The sequence below is a fragment of the Mirounga leonina genome, unplaced genomic scaffold (assembly GCF_011800145.1).
Source record: "Mirounga leonina isolate KUSES-001 unplaced genomic scaffold, KU_Mleo_1.0 Mir_224, whole genome shotgun sequence".
Taxonomy (NCBI): domain Eukaryota; kingdom Metazoa; phylum Chordata; class Mammalia; order Carnivora; family Phocidae; genus Mirounga; species Mirounga leonina.
In genome coordinates, this window is record NW_023270615.1 from 8,554,973 (window position 1) to 8,575,725 (window position 20,753).

At 46.2% G+C, this 20,753-nt stretch overlaps 1 protein-coding gene across 1 annotated transcript in view; it reads left to right on the forward strand.

The window, feature by feature from the left end:
- LOC118026220 (transient receptor potential cation channel subfamily M member 3) overlaps window positions 1–20,753 on the forward strand; it is a 94,950-nt gene that overhangs the window by 62,391 nt on the left and 11,806 nt on the right. Inside the window, exons 14-15 of the mRNA XM_035028968.1 lie at window positions 18,537–18,687; window positions 18,806–19,005. Coding sequence (XP_034884859.1) covers window positions 18,537–18,687; window positions 18,806–19,005 — 351 coding nt within the window. The remainder of the gene's footprint in view (window positions 1–18,536; window positions 18,688–18,805; window positions 19,006–20,753) is intronic.

Below are 20,753 nucleotides of genomic sequence, written 5' to 3' on the forward strand. Positions count from 1 at the left end.
AAAACCATCTTTAAACATTTGCTGGAGCCAGTGACCCTCTCCTGAGTCCCAGTCCCGAGTTTATGTACTTACCAACAACCTATCGAGTGCCTTAGTTGGCACTGGAGAGAAAGTAGTAAGCAAGAGATCTCTTCTTTTGTGGGACTTATATCCTACTGGGGGCAAGAGGGAGATGGGCCATTAGTAAACAAATAAATAAGCTATTTGGGGGTCATAATAAATCCCATAAAGAAAGTAAGTCCAAGTGATAGACAAGGGGGTCATTGGTGTGAGGAGTTGAGGGTGCAGTTTCACATAGGATGGTCAGGGAAAGGCCTTGAAGAGGTAAGATTGAGTTGAAACATGAATGATGATAATAGGTTTGGCAAGAACTGGGGAGGGAGTGTTCCAGTCAGAGGGAACAGCAAGGACGCATGCCATGTGGTTGGAATTACATAGATGCATTCGGCGAGGATCAGAAAGAATACCAGTGTGATTGGAGTTTAAGGTCGAGAGCAGCTCAAGTCGGTGTAACATGTCATGGTGGAATTCCTGGGATCCAGCGTGTGACTTAATTCTAAATTGTGGACTGAATTTGAAAACAGGATCAGCAGCTCTGCCATAGTTTAGGGAACAGCATACCACCATATGCTGACAGGAGGGCAGGGAATCTTCCAGAAGTCAGTGGCTTCCAGAGTCAGGAGGGGAGCTCCCTCCAGTGTTGGATCCATCCTGGGGCCTCACTGAAGGTTTCCTATGGCCCTGGAATGGTGATGCCGCCTTGACCACTCTCAGAAGCCCCATCACGGATGAATTAGACACTCACATGAAAAATACATCATCCCTCCCAAGAGGAGATTTACCTGAGTCCTATGAGGATGTGAGGATAGCATTCATCATCAAAACTGTGAACATCCCAGTAATGTAAATAAGAAGAATGAAGCATTTGTAAATGAGACGTGGCTCACAGATGGCTCAGAATTTTACCAATTGGGAAGAGCCAGCTAAAAGGTGTTGACTCCCCAGGTACCAGCAGCATGTACTGGATATGACATTCTCAGGGGAAAAGCCTGACAGAAGAGTCTGCTTTGAGGAGTGATCATTAGTCCCATCACAGTTCACATTTATGGAGTGCCTGGTGTGTGCGGAGAACTCAGTTAAGAATGGTTTGAGTTCATGTGACAGGGACAGCCCAGGACAGAGACGGGAGCCAGACACTCTGAATCCCAGTTCTGTCAGCACTGATAACTCTGTGACCTTGAACAAGTTTACAGACCTCTCTGTTCATCAGGATTCTTAGCAAATTAAGGACAGTAAGGACGTCTGCTTTGGTGTGCCTCCCCCACAGGAACACGGTGAAGAAAAAGAGCAATCCTTCCCAAATGAATATAACAAGGCCCAGCAATACAGGATTTCATGCATATTAGTGTGTGTTTTGAAGCTAAAATCTGCATCAATGTCAGGGCGTGATGGGTTCAAAGAAAAACATTAATAAATAATAGCACTGGTGATGTGCAGATGTGCCAAATTAATGAAAGCGATGCCCAAAGGACTGAAGTTTGGGGAAGAATGAACCAAAACTTGCACTTTAAAAGGCACGATATCAAGGACTATTCAGAGATAGGATGATATTGGTAATACCAGGGGAAGGAAGAAGTGTACCAGGGATACCTGTAGAGTTGAGTCTTATAAAGCCGAAGCTTGCAAAGCTGTTAGTTGAACCTCCAGTTCCTTCTAGCAGGGAAGCTAGCTCCAGATAGATGCAGGAGCTTTGAGTTATCTAAACAGAGGTACCTCCCAGGCTCCTCTAGGCGATGGTGTCCTTTTGAAACCAAGCCCATTGAAACAATGAAGCCAAAAGAAATGGTCTCAAATAGCATGCCTCTCTGTCTTCCCCGCAAAGCAGAACCAAGGTTCCATTGCTACTGCCCGTCATGAAAAGCCATGATTTTGTGTGCCCTATTGTGTCTGCCTTCTAGCCAACCCGAGAGTCATTCTACACACCTAATGCAATTATTTGTCCCTTCATGAGTTTGCAAAGATTTAGAACCTCCTCTGTTCCAGGCCCTAGGCTATGTGCTGGGACTACAATAATGAGGAAGGCCAGTGAAGCTCCTGCCTCTTGGGGAGCCTAGTGGAGGCATCAGATTCAAACACAGAATTACACAAATACTTAATCGTAAGCTCTGATCAGTGTATGTTCAAGAAATAGAAGAAACTAGAACATCTAAACAAGGAGACTCAGGGAAGGGCTTTCTGAATAAGTGACTTTTAAGCTATGCTATGCAGAATAAGAAGGAGTTTGCCAGGCAACAAGTAGGAAAGGAGCCAGGGAGTGGGGGATAGTATGTGCCAAGGCCCCCTGTAGCAGGAAGGAATTAACTCTTGCCAGTAACTGAGAGAAGACCAGCATGGTAGAAGCTTAACATGCAAGGGGGAAGAAATTACATGAAATAAAGCTGAAGGGGCAGATGAGGGTCAAGTTGAGCAAGGCCTTTTCAGTCAATGTAAAGAAATGAATATTCTCCAATATTTAATGGAAAGTCTATGAAGGGTTAGGTGAGTTGTAGTGATGATGGTGGGGTGCTTGTAGGCATGCGTGTCGGCGTGTGCATAGGTGTGTGTGTAGGTGATATGAGTTGCATGATTTGATCAACCAGCATCAATCCAGGAGTTACCAGTGCGTCCTGTTGGGGGTTCAACAAGCACCAGATTATGCAGGTTAGGAACTGGCAGACCTGACTTCCAGGCTAAGTTTTGCCCTCCTGTGCTGGCTACACGGACCCGAGCCCAGCTCCTAGGTATGAATAGAAGCCATTGAACATCGACTATCGGTGGTGGTCTTAAATGGGGCAACATGGCCCCCATAGTTTGGAAATTTTATCTTGAAATTTGAGGAGTGTGTCTCTTTGCCCTCTCTGATTTGGGTACACCACTGGCATGTGGTAGGGGGAGTCCGAGGAAGGCCCGTGTCCTACAACGCACAGGACATTTCCACAATCGAGCATTGTTCTCTGCCCCACACAGCTTTGCACTGTTCCAGCACGCACACATGTAAGTGGAAAATCTGGTTATGATTGTCGGAGCCTAACTCCATTGTACTTTTGAGGGCACGATATTTTTGCATGGTTTTCGTAAGCAGTGAATTTTCCCAGGAATGAAACACCATGAAAATTGAGGGGGATGGTTATCTTGTTGGCTTTGGAGCTTTCCCGAGGGTGGTTTACCCCTTGAGAAAATCAGCTCACCAATAACAGTGCCGCTCATTGCCCTTGAGTCCTTGATCAGTCTATACATTTGTGTCTGTCTCATTTGTGAATGGCCTTCATATAGTGTAAGCATCTGGCCACATCACTAGGGCTTGTAGAATAGTCAGACCTGAGCATTTATGTATGGAAATGTTTATTATTTTATTACATGTCATTTTCCTTGTATTGTCCCTTTATATTAAAATTAGGACATTATGTTGATTTTTCTGTACTCATTGATCATGAGTACAGATAAATTATACATCTATAAATTTTTTTTCTCAGAATAGTAAACAAGGCATTTGAAAATATTTATTATTTAAAAAAAGGTGTTGGGTCTGATAAGGTTGAGAACAACCAAACAAGCCTATTCAGTGCTTCAGCATGCTGTGATTTTGGCAATGTAACTACTTACTATGAGTGTTTGGTTGGTCTCTCAGTAACTTTAACATGCAGAATTCTATGTAAAAATTGTAGACCCACAGAGGTATCAAGGTTGACATCACCAATGAGAAGTCATGTTGGTATCATATACTCCCAAAATAATATGAGAAGGACATTTGACGTTTCTGGTGTTCCTCCCAAAAGTCCATAACCCCAATCTAATCATTAGGGGGGAAAAAAACAGATAAACTGAAATCAAGTGACACTCTGCAAAATGCTGGACTGGGATTCCTCAAGACTGTCAAGGTCATGAAAAACAAGGAAGACTAAGAACTGTCACAAACCAGAGGAGACTAAGGGGACAGAATGACCAAATGCAACATAGGGTCCTGAATAAGATTCTGTGAGAGAGAAAGGACTTTAGTGGAAAACAAGTAAAATGTTGGATCAAGTCTGAAGTTTGGTTAATAGAAGTGGACCCATGTAGATGTCTTCGTTTTGGCAAATGTAAAATGGTTGCAGACGATTTTAACATTAGAGGACACTGGGTAAAGGGCATTTGGGAATTCTCCGTACTAGCTTTGCAACTTTTCTATAAGTCTAAAGTTATTTAAATTATGTTTTTAAGTCTGTTTAAAAAAACACACATATAGGACAACTCTAGGAGGTCCCACACTTGGATAGAATGGAAGGATTTTTTCTAAAGATAGAAAATGATCACCCCTTGGAAAGACACAACGTAGAAGAAATGTCATGTCCTCCCTAGACCCTCACACCCCAGGGTCAATATGTGAAGAAGACAAAGATACCATGGGAAACACAGGTGGCTAATGGGAAACCATCACGTCCTGGGTAAGATACAAATGCCAGAAGGCGTGGTAGCAATGGAGGGAATGGGGGGCACAGGGCAGTTGGACGGACTGAGACCAAGCCTTGAAGGACAAGACGGGCATTGCACAAGAGCCAGAAAGGTGGAGTGACAGAAGCAAAAAGAATGATTACTAAGCAGGCTCTTCTTGGGGACAGTTTGTGTCAAGCGGTAATGAGATGTGAGGGTAACACAAATAATAAGAGCACATACTTAAGGAAGCTCTCTATATATCAAGCACTGTCCCACATGTTTGTGAATGCACCCTCCTTTACTCCCCATAATAACCCTAGGAGGTGGGGTTATGGCCCCTGGTTTTAATGGACAAGTGAACTGAGGCACAAAGAATATCTTGCACATACTAGATTGAACCCTGTGACATTGCCATTTCTGTAGAAACCGGTCACATAGCTTGACCTAATAAGTAACTTGCCTCAGGTGCACAGCTACTCGAGAGTTGGAGCTGGACTTTGAGACCTGGCAGCTGGCTCAGGAGCCTGGGCTAGGGGCCTCTCAGCCAGAGGGCCTCTTACAGAAATGGCTGACATTTACTGAGTGCTCACTATGTATTGGGCACTATCTAAAGCTCTCCGTGGATCAACAACTCATGTCCCTTTGCAGCAATGCTCTTGAGGTAGGTGTGATTATCACCCAACTTACAGTAGAGGAAAGTGAGGCCCAGAGAGCCTCAGTGGCCTGCTATTGGTTGCCCAGCTAACAAATGGCAGAGCTGGGATTTGAACCCAGGCTGCTGGGTCCAGAGCATGGGTCCAGGGCCCTCTGCCTCTCGTGTGTTTCTAGATGCAGTATGGCAGCATTGACGGAGACCAGCTTTCACAACAGTTTGAGAATCTGGAGAGAAGAGGCTTTCCCTGTCAAACCTCAAAGCAGATGTCAAGGGCTTTGCATTTGCTAGGACATGCGGGAGGGGGACATTGGATCTTCTGGCCAGCTCAAAACGAATGGCATTGTTATTCTGGGGGAACAGAAAATTGACCTCAGAATCTCTTCAAAAAATCAGCATGGAAATAAAAGAGAATAAAAGACAATGGAGCAAAAGAGGAGAATGTTGAGAGACTGGAAGCAGCATTGCTGTGCTGGAGCTATTTGGAATCCAGTACTTTATTTGCAATCGGCTGGCTTCTCTCTACTCTTAAATGACTTGCTGGACATCCCATGGACATTTGGTGCTTGGATCTACTATATCCAACAGTGAGGTGGTCATGTCAGAATGGCCCAATACTTAATCAACTTAATTTACACCAGGATTCTCTTAGGCGGAGAAGAAAGAAAATAGCCAAATGTTGCCTGTCTGGCAAATTAACTTTTTACAATGTCATTGCATAATATGACCTAAACCTTTACTAATGTGAACTGCCAACTGAATCCAAATTAGCAACAACAACAACAACAAAAATCTGTACTACATAATTTTAAGAAATGTAATTCCATTATTTCTACATGTATACCATATGTTAAATTAAGCTAGCTGTGGATTGCCTAGCAAGAAGATTCTACACAAATGAAGGGTTCCAAACTCTAAAGTAACTCCAGTCTTGAGCACTAAGTAATTCAGACTGCCAGATTTACACAAAGATGGAAACCTCCTTGGTTTTACCTCTTCAAATCTCAAAATAGAACAAATTAAGTACCATTGTTCATGGATCAATATTCTGGGTCAGTTGTGTGGAAATACAACTTAGACCAGAGACAGACCTGAACAAGGCACAGGTACCCAAAAAATCCATTCATTCATATGAAAACTTAATTAATCAAATGAAAAGAGCACCACAATGAATATATTATTGGCACCGCTCTGCCCACTGGGCCCTGTATACCTGTCGTAATGATGGCAATTCTCTCCGATCCGGAAACACAAAACATGACTGTGAACATCTCAATTGAACTCAGATGCTCCCACACTTCCACCGGTTGGTAAAGCCAGATCCCTTTGCTTGATATTCCTCAACTCCACATCACAGTGTGATCTGGGATCAGTTGGAGCAGTGCCTATCCATGGCAACCATGGATATAACCAGTTCCTTCGCTCACCTAGTAACGTGAAGGAATAGGCTAATTGTTCATGACACACAGCAAAACAAGATTTGGCTTTGTTCATTGATCATACATTATTTGAGGCCCTTCCTCGGCCTCTTCCCAACAGAGATCCTACTGCACACCCAACACCATGATGCTAAATGAAGCCATCGGTCACAGTGGGTGCGAACAGCTATGCCTAAGCCCAGTGCTTATGCTTGGGCCCATCTGCACCTCCTAGTGAAGTGGGGAGATCTCTGTGTCCAGGGGTTAAAAACAGCCTGTTTACACAGGTGGCTGGGATAAGGGAGACCTGAAGAGGACTGAAATCGAGTCTTCAAGCCTACAAGATGAAGCAGCTGTCCAACACTCTATGAATGGCACATCCTGGCCAGGAATTAATTGTTCATGCCTCTTGCAAAAAAATATCAGTTTATTCATTTCCAAAAGCAACAGTGGACAGTCAATAAAATGAAAACTGGGCTTTGTAATTTCTTGCACTATATTTGTGGTGATCAATCTACATTTTCCATTTCCATTGAATGTATTATCCACGAGATGTGGTTCTAAAGTAAGCATGTTGGCCAAAAATTACTTATGCTCAAACTTACTCTCAGAAGTCTTTATACAGAGTATTCCCTATGGACATCACCCTTTGGGGCCCCTGACCCAGACAAAAGAATGAAACACAAGGAAAGTCTATATGAAGATGTCTGGACATTCAACTTTAACATAGCTGTCAACTCCCTCATCATGAGAAATGAAACAGTATGGTAGCTAAGATGATGGAATGTCTTAGGTTTGAATACAGGCTCTGAGGCCTCTTACTAGCCATGTGCCATTGAGCAAGTGACTTCCTATTTGTGTCTCAGTTTACTTATCTGTAAAATGGACATAATAGTACCTACCTGTTATGGACCTAATTATTTCTCCCAAAATGTATGTGTTGAATCCCTAACCCCCAGCATGACTGTGAGGAGACCTTCGGAAGGTAATTAGATTTAGAGATGAGAGGGACCCTCATGATGAGATTAGTGCCCATTTAATAAGAGACAGGGGAAGGCTTGCTTCCTCTCTACCATTTGAGGACACGATGAGAAAATGGCCATCTGCAAACCAGAGAGAGGGCTCTCACTGGAGAACTGATTCACCTGGCACCTCGGTCTTAGGCTTCCCAGCCTCCAGAGTTGGGAGAAGTAAATATCTGTTGTGTAAGCACCCCCCAATCCGTGGCATTTTGTTAGGACAGTTTGACCTCACTAAGACACTACCTTATATATTTTTTTCTCATATTTTTTTAGGAGCTGAAATCTATAAAGCATGCAGAATAATTCCTGGGATATAGCAAGTGTTTTATTAATTGTCAAATGGAATTTTAAAAAGTAAATGAACAGATGAGAAATCCTCAAGTGTTTCTTGGAGGATTTTCACCGTGTTGTCTTAACGTTCAGCCTCTGTAACCTTAATATTTTTTTATAAACATATTTGTTATTACGATGATTAAATGAGCTAATATATGTGAAAGCATTTGGCATAGAATCTGACATAGAATCTCCGAGATGGTTGTAACTACAGTTTGTTTGCTATATAATTCTAAATCCTTGCTGTACCTGAGTTTGAAACTTGTTTCATCAGACCCATATCAACCCTGTTCTTTGAAAGGCCATAGATGAACATCCGCCTTATGTCTGTGCACGTTGGCGTATCCTCTTGTGGCCCCATGGAACAATGATTGCTCTCATTCCATCGGACATTGGTTTTCTCTTGCCTTAAGTAGCACTGCATCTCACGCTGGGTTTTGATTGTAGCCAGGTCAGACATTAATGCACACGGGGGCAGCTCCTCTGTATCTTGCTAGCTAACTTAGCAGTCAAGCTGAACTTGACCCCACCACTCTCTTTTAGCTCCCCTCACTCCTCTGTTCCCGGGCGTGGCTGCACTCCCACACACGTGTGTATGTGTCATCACCGAGCGTGCAGAACAGAGCCTGCATGTTAATCATTCTCCTTTGACTCAGTGGTGTACAATATATGCGGAAAGAAAGAACATTCAGTTATAAACTCCCCACGTTTGTAGCCCACAAGCTCGTCCACCAGAAAGCCCAGAGAACAGCCTTTGCTTCATCGTTAGGCAAGGGATAGAGTGGGGAAGCCCAACTCCGCTTGTAATTTAACGTTCAGATTCTCCCGAAGGTCTGGCTACAGGAAATGCCACCACCCGGCGTTATTTGGAGTGGAGCTGCGAGAAGCATAAACTTGTTAAAAAATGGGGTGGCCGTGTTTTTTTAAAAAAACACAAATACAGGTTAGCTGTCACATCAGTGGTGGTTTGTGCTTTGTGCAGTGACAAAGTGAAGTCATCTTATCCTCCAGCACGCTAAGCAACATGGTCAACTCAGCAGTTCATTTGCGAAAACAGCCCCATCCGTGGGTGGGGTGGGGAGTACCCAGGTCTGAGAGGAAAATACAGTCGCTGCAAAACCCTCTCTTTCACAAAAGCAATCACAACCTTCCTGTCTTTGGGAACTGTGAACTTAAATCCACCCTTTCTCTTCATAAACCTTGCGAGAGCTGCGCACTCTGCTGAGTACAGCTGTCCACACATTTTTCAGACTAACCGCTGGCCACGGCTTTTGGTTGGGAGTCCTGTGCCAGGAAAGGTTAAGACACTTGAGGGGCGCCTGGGTGGCTCAGTCGTTAAGCGTCTGCCTTCGGCTCAGGTCATGATCCCAGGGTCCTGGGATCGAGCCCCGCATCAGGCTCCCTGCTCTGCGGGGAGCCTGCTTCTCCCTCTCCCACTCCCCCTGCTTGTGTTCCCTCTCTCGCTGTGTCTCTCTCTGTCAAATAAATAAATAAAATCTTTAAAAAAAAAAAAAAAGACACTTGAGGAACCGAGGGGGTCCGCCTGTCCCTGAGCTTGTTGGGGGGTACAGCCATTGGCACTAAGCAGCTGCGGCTAAGGGGTTTCACTGCGACCAGAAAAGGCGGGTTTGTGTTCCAAAGCCATCGGTGGGAACCCTGTTCCCTCCCCCAGGCTCACAACGTGAACGTTTCTTCTGTCTAGAAAAGGTGATTTCGCTCAAGTCGGATTAGAAATCAGCTCTCCCTAAGCAGGCGGCTGTTTGGTCAGTAAAGGCAGGACAGCTCTTCACGTGGGTGGGATCGTGGGCACGGGTTTTGATGAGCACCCCGTTGCTCTCTGCCAGGGGGGTGCAGAGGGGAGTCCGAGAGTCCGTGTTGCAGAGTGCGCAGGACCAAAATTCAACCGGCTTTAGCGCTCCCACCTGGGGACAGGGGTTTGGTCCCGATTTCATTTAAGGGCATCGCGGAGCTGTTGAGAAAAAAACAGAAGCCATGAAGAGAGGGCTTATTTAGTAGGACAAGAAACCATCAGGCAGGAGCTAAACTGGGTGAAGGGGAATTACTGGTTCTTTAGAGCCAAGAAGGATGACAGTAAGTAATAGCACCTTATCACTCTCTGACTGGATCCTGGGAGGTCCTGCCCAATGCCCCACATAATGCCCTCCCTCCACCCCTCAGTGCTCTTTCTTCTTCTTCGGCTCCAGTCCCCTGCACTACTTCACACACGAGAACGCGCATGTGGCTCACAGAATGCAGTAGGCACAGGACGACCCCAGGGCCTTTGCACGGGCTGTGCCTGCTACCTCAAGCACCCTGTGGCCAGAAAGCCTCTTGGCCAACCCCTCATCTGCTCCCACATCACCTTCTCAGTATGGCTCCCAGCCATCCACATGCCCTCCTGATCCTTCTTGCCCTGCCCTTGCCTTGCCCTTTTTTCTTCCACATTGCTTATCACCTACACACCACTTCGTTTACTCATTTATTATGCTATTGTTTATTTTCTGCCCCCCCACAGTCCCCCACGCCCCCTTTCCTGGCGCAGGCTGTGGAAGGGCAGGGGTCTCCGGTGTGCCATCACTGGTGTACCCCAAGCCCTCAGAACAGGGTAGAGACTCTGTAAGTGCTTGAATGAATGATGAGGGAAGCTGGACATGCATCATCATTATTAATATTATTTCTACTATTATGACGTCAGGCTTAGACGTGAGGACACTGAGGCTCAGATACAGGAATTGACCTACTCAGTAGTACACTCTGTAGTAAACAGATGGCAAAATACCCGATGTAGGACTCAGACTGAGCCCACCCACGGTCAGTGCCTTGTGTCCAGGGACTGCAGAACATGACTTAGTAAGATGGATCCGTCATAGGTAGATCCCCGAATGGGAAATGTACGCCAATGTGCTTATTTACAAAATTCAAACCATGATTAAGAGCAAAATGCTTTTCCCATCCTGCACCTCTCTGTACCCCCCACCTTGCGTCTCCACTTGACCCGCACCCAAGTTTCTTATTTTCAACAGATCTCTCGTTTAAGGTGAAGGTGTTGATTGTAACTGGTGTGTGTCAGTGTTGCCCTGGGAGAGGAAAAAGTTGTTAATCTACTATACGTAGGTGTACTGCCCACAACAGTGTACTAGAATCACAATGCTGTTATATGCAGTATACAGCTGGGCTTGTACTCACAACGTGGAAGCAAGCGATGCGAACCGGTGAGCCCGCCCCCGGGGAGTTTAAGTTTAAGCAGAACGTGCACCAACTATGATCTGGATTCTCTGCTGTTTGAGGAGCACCCGTAGAAGTGTGAAAAGCTCACGTTTTAACAGTAAACAGAGACAAGGGGGCAGCCTGGCCCTAAGGTAACAGGAGAGGGGGTGGGGTGAACAGAGCCTGGGCAGGAAGGGACCGCGGGCCACACGAGGGAAATGTGCCAGCACACAGAGCCAGGAGCATGATCTATGAGTATAAATGCGTCTCTTGCGTTGTTGCTTACCAGGGAATTCGTAAAGAATGTCAACGGGAACTCGTGTCTGCTTATAAATGCTTTACTGAGTATTAGGGGCCACATTGATTGTTTCCCTTGAAGTCATGTAACTCCAGGGCACAATCCCATGGGAATCGGCGGGAGCCATGGATCATTTTTGTGGAGCCGGCCTAGCTTTGTGTCCGTGATGTACATCCACACAGAGACATGAACAGTCCGGCTCTCTGGACTGATCCTTCTCGGCACAGAAAGCCCTGCAGGAAGATTGCTGGTTCTTTTGATAAGACACTCCCTCTTGAAGAAGAGCCTGGCTCTTCCCTCTTCAGACACCTTATGGAATAGACGTGTGGGTTTCTGAAAAATCACGCAATCCCTTTTCAAACAAAAACAAGAAGCATATTCCTGTGGCGTGATGGCTACGGTGGGGTGGACCCACTGGGGAAACCTTTCCCGGTTAAGGCAGTGAGAATGGATTCAAGCTCCCCACATCTGTGATGGAAGGGGAGGGGATATTGTTGCCACATGAGGAGCTGGGACAGGAAACGCCCAGTCAAGAATGACAGTGGGCATGGGTGGTGGCACATAGATCTGGGAGAGTAAATCATTTATTTGACTTTTTCTCAGGCTTTTGTTTTGTTTTTGTTTTGGTCTGAAGAAGAAAAAAGCTCATCTAATCCTAGTTTTTTAGGCAAATATCAAAAGGAGTGAGATGAGCCCTCAGTAAAATTGTAAGTTAAATGCTTTTTCTTTCTGTCCTTCCAAACCTTTCCCTGAGCCCCCCCCTAACTGCCATGAATTCCCAGCGCTCTGGATCATTGTCCCCTCTGATGAAACTTCTAGCCCCAGACGCTGATTCTCTCTAAGGTGTTAATGACTGTCCTCAACGAGAGAAAACTGGTAATTGTGAGAAAACAAAACCCACTCAAACTAGAATAAATGGAGAAAGACCAACCATCAGTGTATAAGAGGAAACCTCAGAGACAGTCAAAGACAGGAAACAAAGCATGACGTGAGCTGACTGGAAATGAAACTGGAAGTGGTTTGGGGGAGCGAGACTCTGAAGACATGACCGCTCTCGTCTGCTTTTCTCACCACTTCCCTCCAGCCTCAGTCAGTCAGTCATTCTGCCTGTCTCTCCCCTTTCCTTCCTCCCCTCACTCCTGCTCCTTCTCTTCCGATGGCTTGCTTTCCTTTGACATGATCTAACTTTGGCCTGACTCCAGTGATCTTTCAGTGAAGTCCTGGCATCCTCTCCCTAAAGTTCCTGCACCTCAGTTTAAGTTCTAAAGACAGAGTCTGATTAGTCATTGGTCATTCAGTGAATTTGCTCCTCTTTGGGTAATGATGGGAATGGCCTCAAACTGGGAGGGGTGAGGGGGAGGGGGTGGTAGTGAAGAACTTAGGGCTTTGTCCACCTTGAAAGGCAGGCTGCCTGTCCTAGCTGTGAGCAGTGCAGAGGAAGTTGAGTGTGTGTATCAGGTATATATTGACATTATCTGTTGGCCATGGATATGGACATTACCTATTGATAAAGCTATGGGACACACCACCCCAGACGGTGGTGGCTTAAAGCTGTAAGCATGTATCAAGCATGTGAGTTGGCTGGACAGTTCTCCTCGTCTTGGTTGGGCTTGGTCACGTGCCAGGGACTCAGCTGGCTGTCAGCTGATCCAGAACAGCCTGAGCTCCAACAACAGAAATGACTGGAATCAGAGGCCCCTGTGTTTCATCCTCCAGCAAGCTAGCTAGGGCATGTTCCTCATGGTTATGACGGGGGTGGAAGAGTGGAAACAGAAACACTCAAGGGTTTTTCCTAGGTTCTGTATGGATCACATTTGCTAATATCCCATTGGCCAAAGACACTCACATGGGCAAACCCAGAATCAAGGAGCAAAGAAATAATTTCTACCTGCTTAGTGAGAGAAACTTCCAAATCGTATGGCAAAGGAGCTTGCATATGGGGGGAGGAGAGAAACTGGAGCTATTAATGCAGTTGATCCAGTGTGTCATGGCAACAAACTCACGGACATGTGTGACAGGCTACATCCTGCCCCAGCAAGACTTGCCCAGAATCTTCCTGATACTAATTCCCAATCCCAAAGAATGAATTGCCAAGGAAGCTTCTCAAATAACAGCAAAAAAATGATGATTTTGTCTCCAGGTAAACCATGTATAGAATAGCAAGACCACAGAACCAAGACAACAGAGGGAATTGAATTTTCCCCCATAATGCATGCCCTGCCCCCACCCACAACTCACACATGACCTACCTAGGCTTGTGACATTCTGCTTTCTAATTCACCAGATGAAAAAATGAGGCGTATTCAGTTTAATAGTGCTTTTTAAGTAGCTCAAGGCTGAACATGTGTGCAAATAGCAAGTAGACCAGAAACCCTGAAGAGTCAAAGACTTTGTCGTTGGTACCCCCCACTCCCCGATGGTGGCTGGGTTCCATGTCAGGCAGTGGGTGCTAATTATTTGATTGCTTTTGTGCCAGGAGTGGAAAGAACAAGTGACCTACAGTTAGCTCCAGGGATAGATGATCCAGTCTGAGAGTTATTCTGGTCTTTTGCTCCTCGTCACAGAAACACAGAGTAATAGAATAACAGGGCTAGATGGGCTTGGAAATCATCTAGTCCAGCATTTTTCAATTGTTAGTCACATAAACCATTCATTGTTTTGTAGGAATGTGTTCTACTCTTTGATGGTTTTAGAGGTATTGGCTTCTTTTTCAAACCTAAATTATTTTTGAAAATGTATTGTCATGGCCATAAGTTGAAAAATCAGTATGATTTGATAGAAACAGAAGATAACCATAAAATAAACAGAATGACAGCCACGTTGTTATGAAATTCTGTCCAGTTGTTTGAGCCTTCAGCCTGCCCAGTTTTCACTAACAAGGGAGTTTAGCAAACACGAAGGAAGTGTTACAGAAATATTATCCTCAAACTGACGTATTCTCTCTGATGGCGTCAAGGAGATCAAAGCGGATTTGAAAAGGTCATCAGTTTCTCACTATCCGATTCAGTGTTATTTAGTGCCCTGCCCCTGTATTCTAAAATCGTCTTGGACTTCCTGAGTTGTCGTGTGTGTCCCATGCTGTAGGGAATAGCCATGGTCCTGGTCCCTCCATTCACAGATGGAGAAACTGAGGCCTCCTCTCGCTCCTTCCTGACGGTTACCTTTGTGCTACGTCACTACCACTTTGCTTCTTACCTAGCAGTTTGGCTAGGGGGAGGGAAAAGAAATGACCCACCAAAGAAGTCAAAGGCAGGTGGTGCTTTTGACTCTACAAAGTTGGAGCTTCCCTGGTTTTCTATTACGCCTGCTCTTCCTGTCCTCCATTACTGGGAGACAAGATGGTGGCCCTCTTGAAAGAAACAGAAAGTTGCCCCACACTTCCATAAAGAAAACTCCTGTCTGGCTCCACCACCATCTAAGACGTTTAGATCAGGAACTTCTAGAAGGATGTAGCCATACGAATGAAGGCATCTCTAGTTATCTTGCCCAAAAAAAAGCGTTGTGTGAGAAAAGAGCAGAGCCATCTAAATCTAATTCATCCTTGGAGTAAGCCATAGGAGCTGAGCTAATGGAATTCTAAATCCTCTGGCAAACTGTATGGATTTTCGAAAGGAGGTGGCGAAATCCTCTTTGTCCTGTTATCTTCTCAAGATGGATTTTTAGTTGAAAATCCTTTCTTTAAAAAAAAATATAGGATAAATGTAGTCATACACTCAGCTAAGCTCTTTATTCCATTGCCTGTGATCTGGAATAAGCTTTTGAGATGTTTCTTCAGACAGGAGGGGAAGGGACAATCTTGGAGAAATATCCTTCTTCATCATATTTTTAAGGATGAAGCTGATTGTATCAAACACTACTTAGTGTTTCATTTTAAATTTCTGTTACTCTTTGGGGAAAAGGTAGTGTGTACATTAAAAAAAAAATGTTTCTTTTCCCCATATATTATAGGATGAAATCAAAAGGGCATGCATCTTAATCTTTGCGACGTGGGTGCCTACATCTGATACCTATAATGTGAAACAAATTTCTTTCTTCACACTCCGAATTTCAGTGTTCGATACATTTGTTACCTCATCCGAACAGCTCAGGCCATTATTCATGTTGATGGAAACAAGAAAAATTCCGATGTCTATCAGCTTGTGTCTGCATTTGTTTATAATAGAAAGACTCCCCTCCACCCTATGTTGGCCCTTTCTTCAGAGGCATAGTGGGAACTGCGTAGTCAAGAAGGCTTCCATGGACTTCCTGACTCTGTTCTTTCTGTCTCTGAGATCCTGACAGGGATCCTAAAGCTCTCTGAGCCTCCATTCTTCGTCTGTAAAATGGGGATAAGTATATCTATTGTGTCAAAATGTTGTCACGATTCAAATAAGGTGATATAAGTAAAGCTCATAGGACAGGGCCTGATATTTAAGCATGCACTAGGTGGTCACTACTATTACTATGTATTACTACCTTGGAAAGGCCACATGAGATAAATCAGAGTACTTACAGGCTGTGGGGCCAGAGAGAAGACAGGACTCACTTCGTCATTCATCACCGCATCTCCAGTTCCAGTTGCGCTGGCCCGTAGCAAGAACTTAGTATTTTTTGGATGAATATTTGAATGGTTCTGGCATTATCCCTCATTAGCTGTGTGATGTTGGGTAAGGCATGTCACCCCTCGTGAAGTGCCCAGAGCAGAGCCTGGTACATGCTATGCTTTCCCCAGTCTCTACTGTCCTTCACTTATGAGTATCCCAGGTAAAGAACTGGGACCAGCATTTCCTGGGGAAGATGGGGAGGGGGATTTTTTTCGGGGGGGGGGGGGGGGGGGTCAGCTACTACAATGGCGGTTCGCGATAGGAGAGAGAGATCGGCCCCACTCTGAATGCAGCCAGGGAAACTGGAAATCTATGGGTAGGTCAGGAGATGGAAAATCAGGAAGAGGAAATACCAGGGAAAGGGGGATCTGGCCCTACCAGCCGAACCGGCTTCTTGGCGAGGGCTGGCCAAAGGTGATCAAGACACAGGCTGGGGAATGGTGGAGGATGAGAAAATGGACCAGATATTGATGGTGATGAGTTATTAAGGGTGGGAATTCTAGCCAAACTGGCGTAGCAGGATTCTTGCTGAAACTGACAATGAAGAGACAAAAGTCCAGGCCCAGCTGAAAAAGAGCCTGAGCAGAGTTTAGCCAGGCAGAGAGTTTCTGTCAATACGTACCCCAGTCTTGGCTGGAAAGGGCCAGAAAGTGAGCTGGGGTGGGCTCCAGAAAGCTCCAGAGTGAACATTGAAAACTGAACAGGATGTACCCGGGTGGAGCATGGGAGGGGGAGCGAGGTTTCAGAGGGGCCTTCTGGAAGCAAAAGAAGCATGGCTGAAAATCAGGAAGGAAGAGAGAGCATGACATTTCTAGGAACCTCAAGAGACTCAGTCCAGTTTGTTTGCTGAGGGAGGGGTAGGAAGTGGCAAGAGATGGCACGGGGCCAGCCACCGTCAGGGTTCAGACTTCATCCTGAAGCACGTGGTGTCCTCCATCACTGGGTTTTCCTTCCAAGGGAGTAAATGATCAGCGCCTTCCAGAGGACTCTCTTGTTTAGTGCCCCAACCTCCAATAACAACGATGCCTGCTGTTGGAACTCACCTGACTCCAGCACACAATCGCCTTGCAGGCTGATCCAAAGGAAGCATCTTTTCTGGCCATAAAAAACAAGCTCTTAGTGTCCTGACATTATTAAACCCCTCTTAGGCTAAGAACGTGCATTTTTGGACTTGAGAGCATACGCTTGCCAGCCTAAGTCTAGCTCAGTGGGCTCTCCTGAGTGGCACCTGGGAAGTTTTAAAAGAAATATCTACCCTTGCCTGGGCCACCCTCAGAGATTCAGATTCAGTTGTCTGGGAGTGGAACGGGGCATTGGCGTATTTAAAAGCTCCCCAGTGCAGCCAGGGTTGAGAACCATAATGGAGTGCACCGCACAGCAACGTTAGCTCTTGAGAAGAGAATGGACCTCCCTTGCCAGATACTCCAGCCGAGATTCTGGGCCAACATTGCAGACCTTCCTGGCAGATCTTCAAAAGCTGCCTGTGGTGACTGCTGAGACCACAGCATGCCCCACCCGCTTTGCACAGACAGGCCGCCTTCGAAAGCCAACATCTGGCAGCTGGAGAGGGAGAGCGACCTCACCTCTCCCCCGCTCACCTCGGGGCGTGATCTCACCCCCCCCCCCCCCCCCCCCCCCCCGGCCACATTCTCTGTGCAGCACTAAGGAGCCCTGTCAAGGATTTGCCTTTCCCCTGAATTTACCTGGAAACTCCAAGCAGGCCTAATTAGCACATTACTCACCCTCCCCCAGTCCCACACATCACCTCCCTCCTCACCCCCACCTCCAGAAATTTCTTCCCCCGCCCCCCGCCGCTTGCCTATTTATTCAGTGCGGTGGGGTTTCGTGCCCTGGGCCCTTGAAAAGCACATTTTGGGAATGGAAGTGCTACTGGAAGAAGGCAGGTAACTAAGGTCTTCAGGGTCCCAGCTCATCACCTCTCATTGGCCTCCCAGCGAAATGCCATCCATCAGGGGCACTGAGCGACAAGCCCTCCAAATACTTCCCAAGGCGCTGCCCTGTTTTATGCCTTCCACGCTGAGACAGCAGATCGTTAGCTCAGAGCCCCTGGGTTGTTTCCCGCAGCAATTAACTGCTGCCCTGGTGTTAATTCCAATCAATAATCCCCCTGCCGCAGCTCTTACAGCTGCCTGGAGGCTGCGACCTCCATAGCACATTTTGGAAGTAACTTGCTGGGGCAGTGACCCCTAGCCTCTCCAGGAAAGCCCTCACCAGGCTTCCTCATGACAGCAAGTATCCTTCAGTGAGTGTCGGGGGCAAGGGGCAGCATGAGCAAGCAGGGGTCCTAACACCTCTTTCATGTTCCGTGACAACTCGGGAGACAGACCAAACCAGCTCCCCTCTGGTATCCCTTGGGATATTCACAAAGCTTTCATTTTTCTATTTTGGCTTTTTTTTAGAATTCTTTTGTTTTTTTTCTGTTTGTTTTGAGATGGCTGTCTTTTTCCTCCATCTAAAAAAACCCTCTCTCATTCAAATCAGTCCCCCCCCCCCTTTTTTTTTATCACAGAACCACGGTTTCTCATTTCTTGCTTCTGTTGCTTCCTTCAGCTCCCTGTGGACAGAATGAGACCCGGGAGGATGGCAAAATAATCCAGTTGCCTCCCTGCAAGACGGGAGCCTGGATTGTGCCGGCCATCATGGCCTGCTACCTTTTAGTGGCGAACATCCTGCTGGTCAACCTGCTCATCGCGGTCTTTAAGTAAGTGGGTCCTTCCTCAGAGGACTTGGGATGGAGTGGGAGGCTGGGGGAGGGCAGGCTCTGGTGCCTCAGAAAGGAGTGGAGCTTCTCGCTTGATTCTCTCTCATCTCTATTTCAGCAATACATTCTTTGAGGTAAAATCAATATCCAACCAAGTGTGGAAGTTTCAGAGGTATCAGCTCATCATGACTTTCCATGAAAGGCCAGTTCTGCCCCCGCCTCTGATCATCTTTAGCCACATGACCATGATATTCCAGCATCTGTGTTGCCGATGGAGAAAACACGAGAGCGACCCAGATGAGAGGGACTACGGCCTGAGTAAGCTTCGGGTGACAGCCCTGGGCCACCACAAAGTAGGAATTCCTACTACCTCCTGCAGACAGTCATGTAGGACCCCGTGCCCACCTGGTTCCTCTGGCATCCCGCAGACTGCTGACAGGTCTGAACACTCGGGAGGGCCCTGGAGGGTGCGCTTCCATGGGAAACAGTGCTGAAAAGACATGAGAGGCTGAAATGGAGCATTCGTAGCCTCACATCTTTCTTAGGGAATAAAACCAGTCCTCCAGCAGAGCTGTTTTAGCACCTTCACAGGTTCTAAACTTCGTGCCATCCAGAGAGGCCCCACCACAAAATATATGCACCGTATTAATGTGCTCCCGATGCTACATTATATATAAGGCAGACATCATTACCTGGGTTGAGTTGGGTTGCAGGTGACTAAGTTTGATTCTCCATGATCATTTCTGGAGCTATCATGTTTTGGGGGTCTTAAACATTCCCCAAGTCTTAGGAAGTCATGTATGACTTCATGAGGAAACCAGCCCTGCTCTCTATTAGTCAAAGGAAAAACAGAAAACGCTCCACCATCCACATTCTACCCAGTGTTTCTAAAAGGAGGCTCTATTGGCTTTGGGGTGGAATAATTCTTCAGTGTGTGGGATTGTCCCACACGTTGCAGAAGATTTAGCACATCCGGCCTCCACACATTGAATACCAATAGCTCCTGCAGGTCCCTAAATGTCCCTTACTACCCCACCCACAGTTAAGAACCACTGAGAATCAAGCCCCGTACAAGCAAACTCCTGTGGTTTCTCAAAGTGTGTCAGATAGACGGCCTATACTAAATCTACTGAACCAAAGCCTCTGGGATTGTGGCCCAGGAGGTACCTCTCGGTGATCACTAGTGCTCTAAAGCTCAAACCAAAGCCACTTCCTCAACTGCCTCTCGAAGTCTAAAGCTTTTAACAACTTCCCTGACAAAGCAATGCCCAACTTCGTTCTAGACATTAAAACTAGAGAGTTGAAGAGGGCCAGGAATTCCAGAATTCACTGTTTCCACCAAAAACACAAGTCTAGGCAAATAGAAAGCTTCGAGGGAAAAAGGTTCAGATTTCCACTAGGCTCTTTCTACAGTGTATCACTAATGAATTACTCTCCCTGATAGTAACAGAAAACCAGACTAACAACAACACAAATCAATAAAGTTCTATTTTTCTCAAGCAATAAAAAATGAAGAGGGTCCAGAGCTCAGCAATGGCTCCCTGAAGTCAAAGACCCTGAGTCCTGTTTTTAGGCTCCGCTATTCGTTATTGCACTCTCTTACCTCATGGTAGCAAAATAGCTGCTGTGTTCCCAGTCATCACATTCATGTTCAAGGCAGGAAGAGGGGGGAAGGTGAGAAAATGTAGAGAGAAGCAGCTACCTCTGACTAGTTTATCAGGAAAGCAGAACCTCTTCCCAGCACACCACCCCTCCCTGCAGCAGACTTCTTTCTCTGGAGCCGAACTGGGTCCTGTGGCTGTGGCTGCTACCAACTTTAGAGGGGGCTGGAGATGTGGGGATGTGGCTTTCCAGCCTCAGCTGTGTGTATCTGCCTCACTCCACAAACCAGAAATTGAACTTTTGAGTAACCTGCTTTTTCTTTGATTTAGCTCCTTTCTCAGCCTTACACTATGTATAATTCTAACCAGTCCCTGCAGTGAACCAGATACACTGAGGACAACTTCAGGACTCCATAGTGAGTCTAACGCACGGGAGGAGGACAGTGACAGAGGTTGCCCAACTGG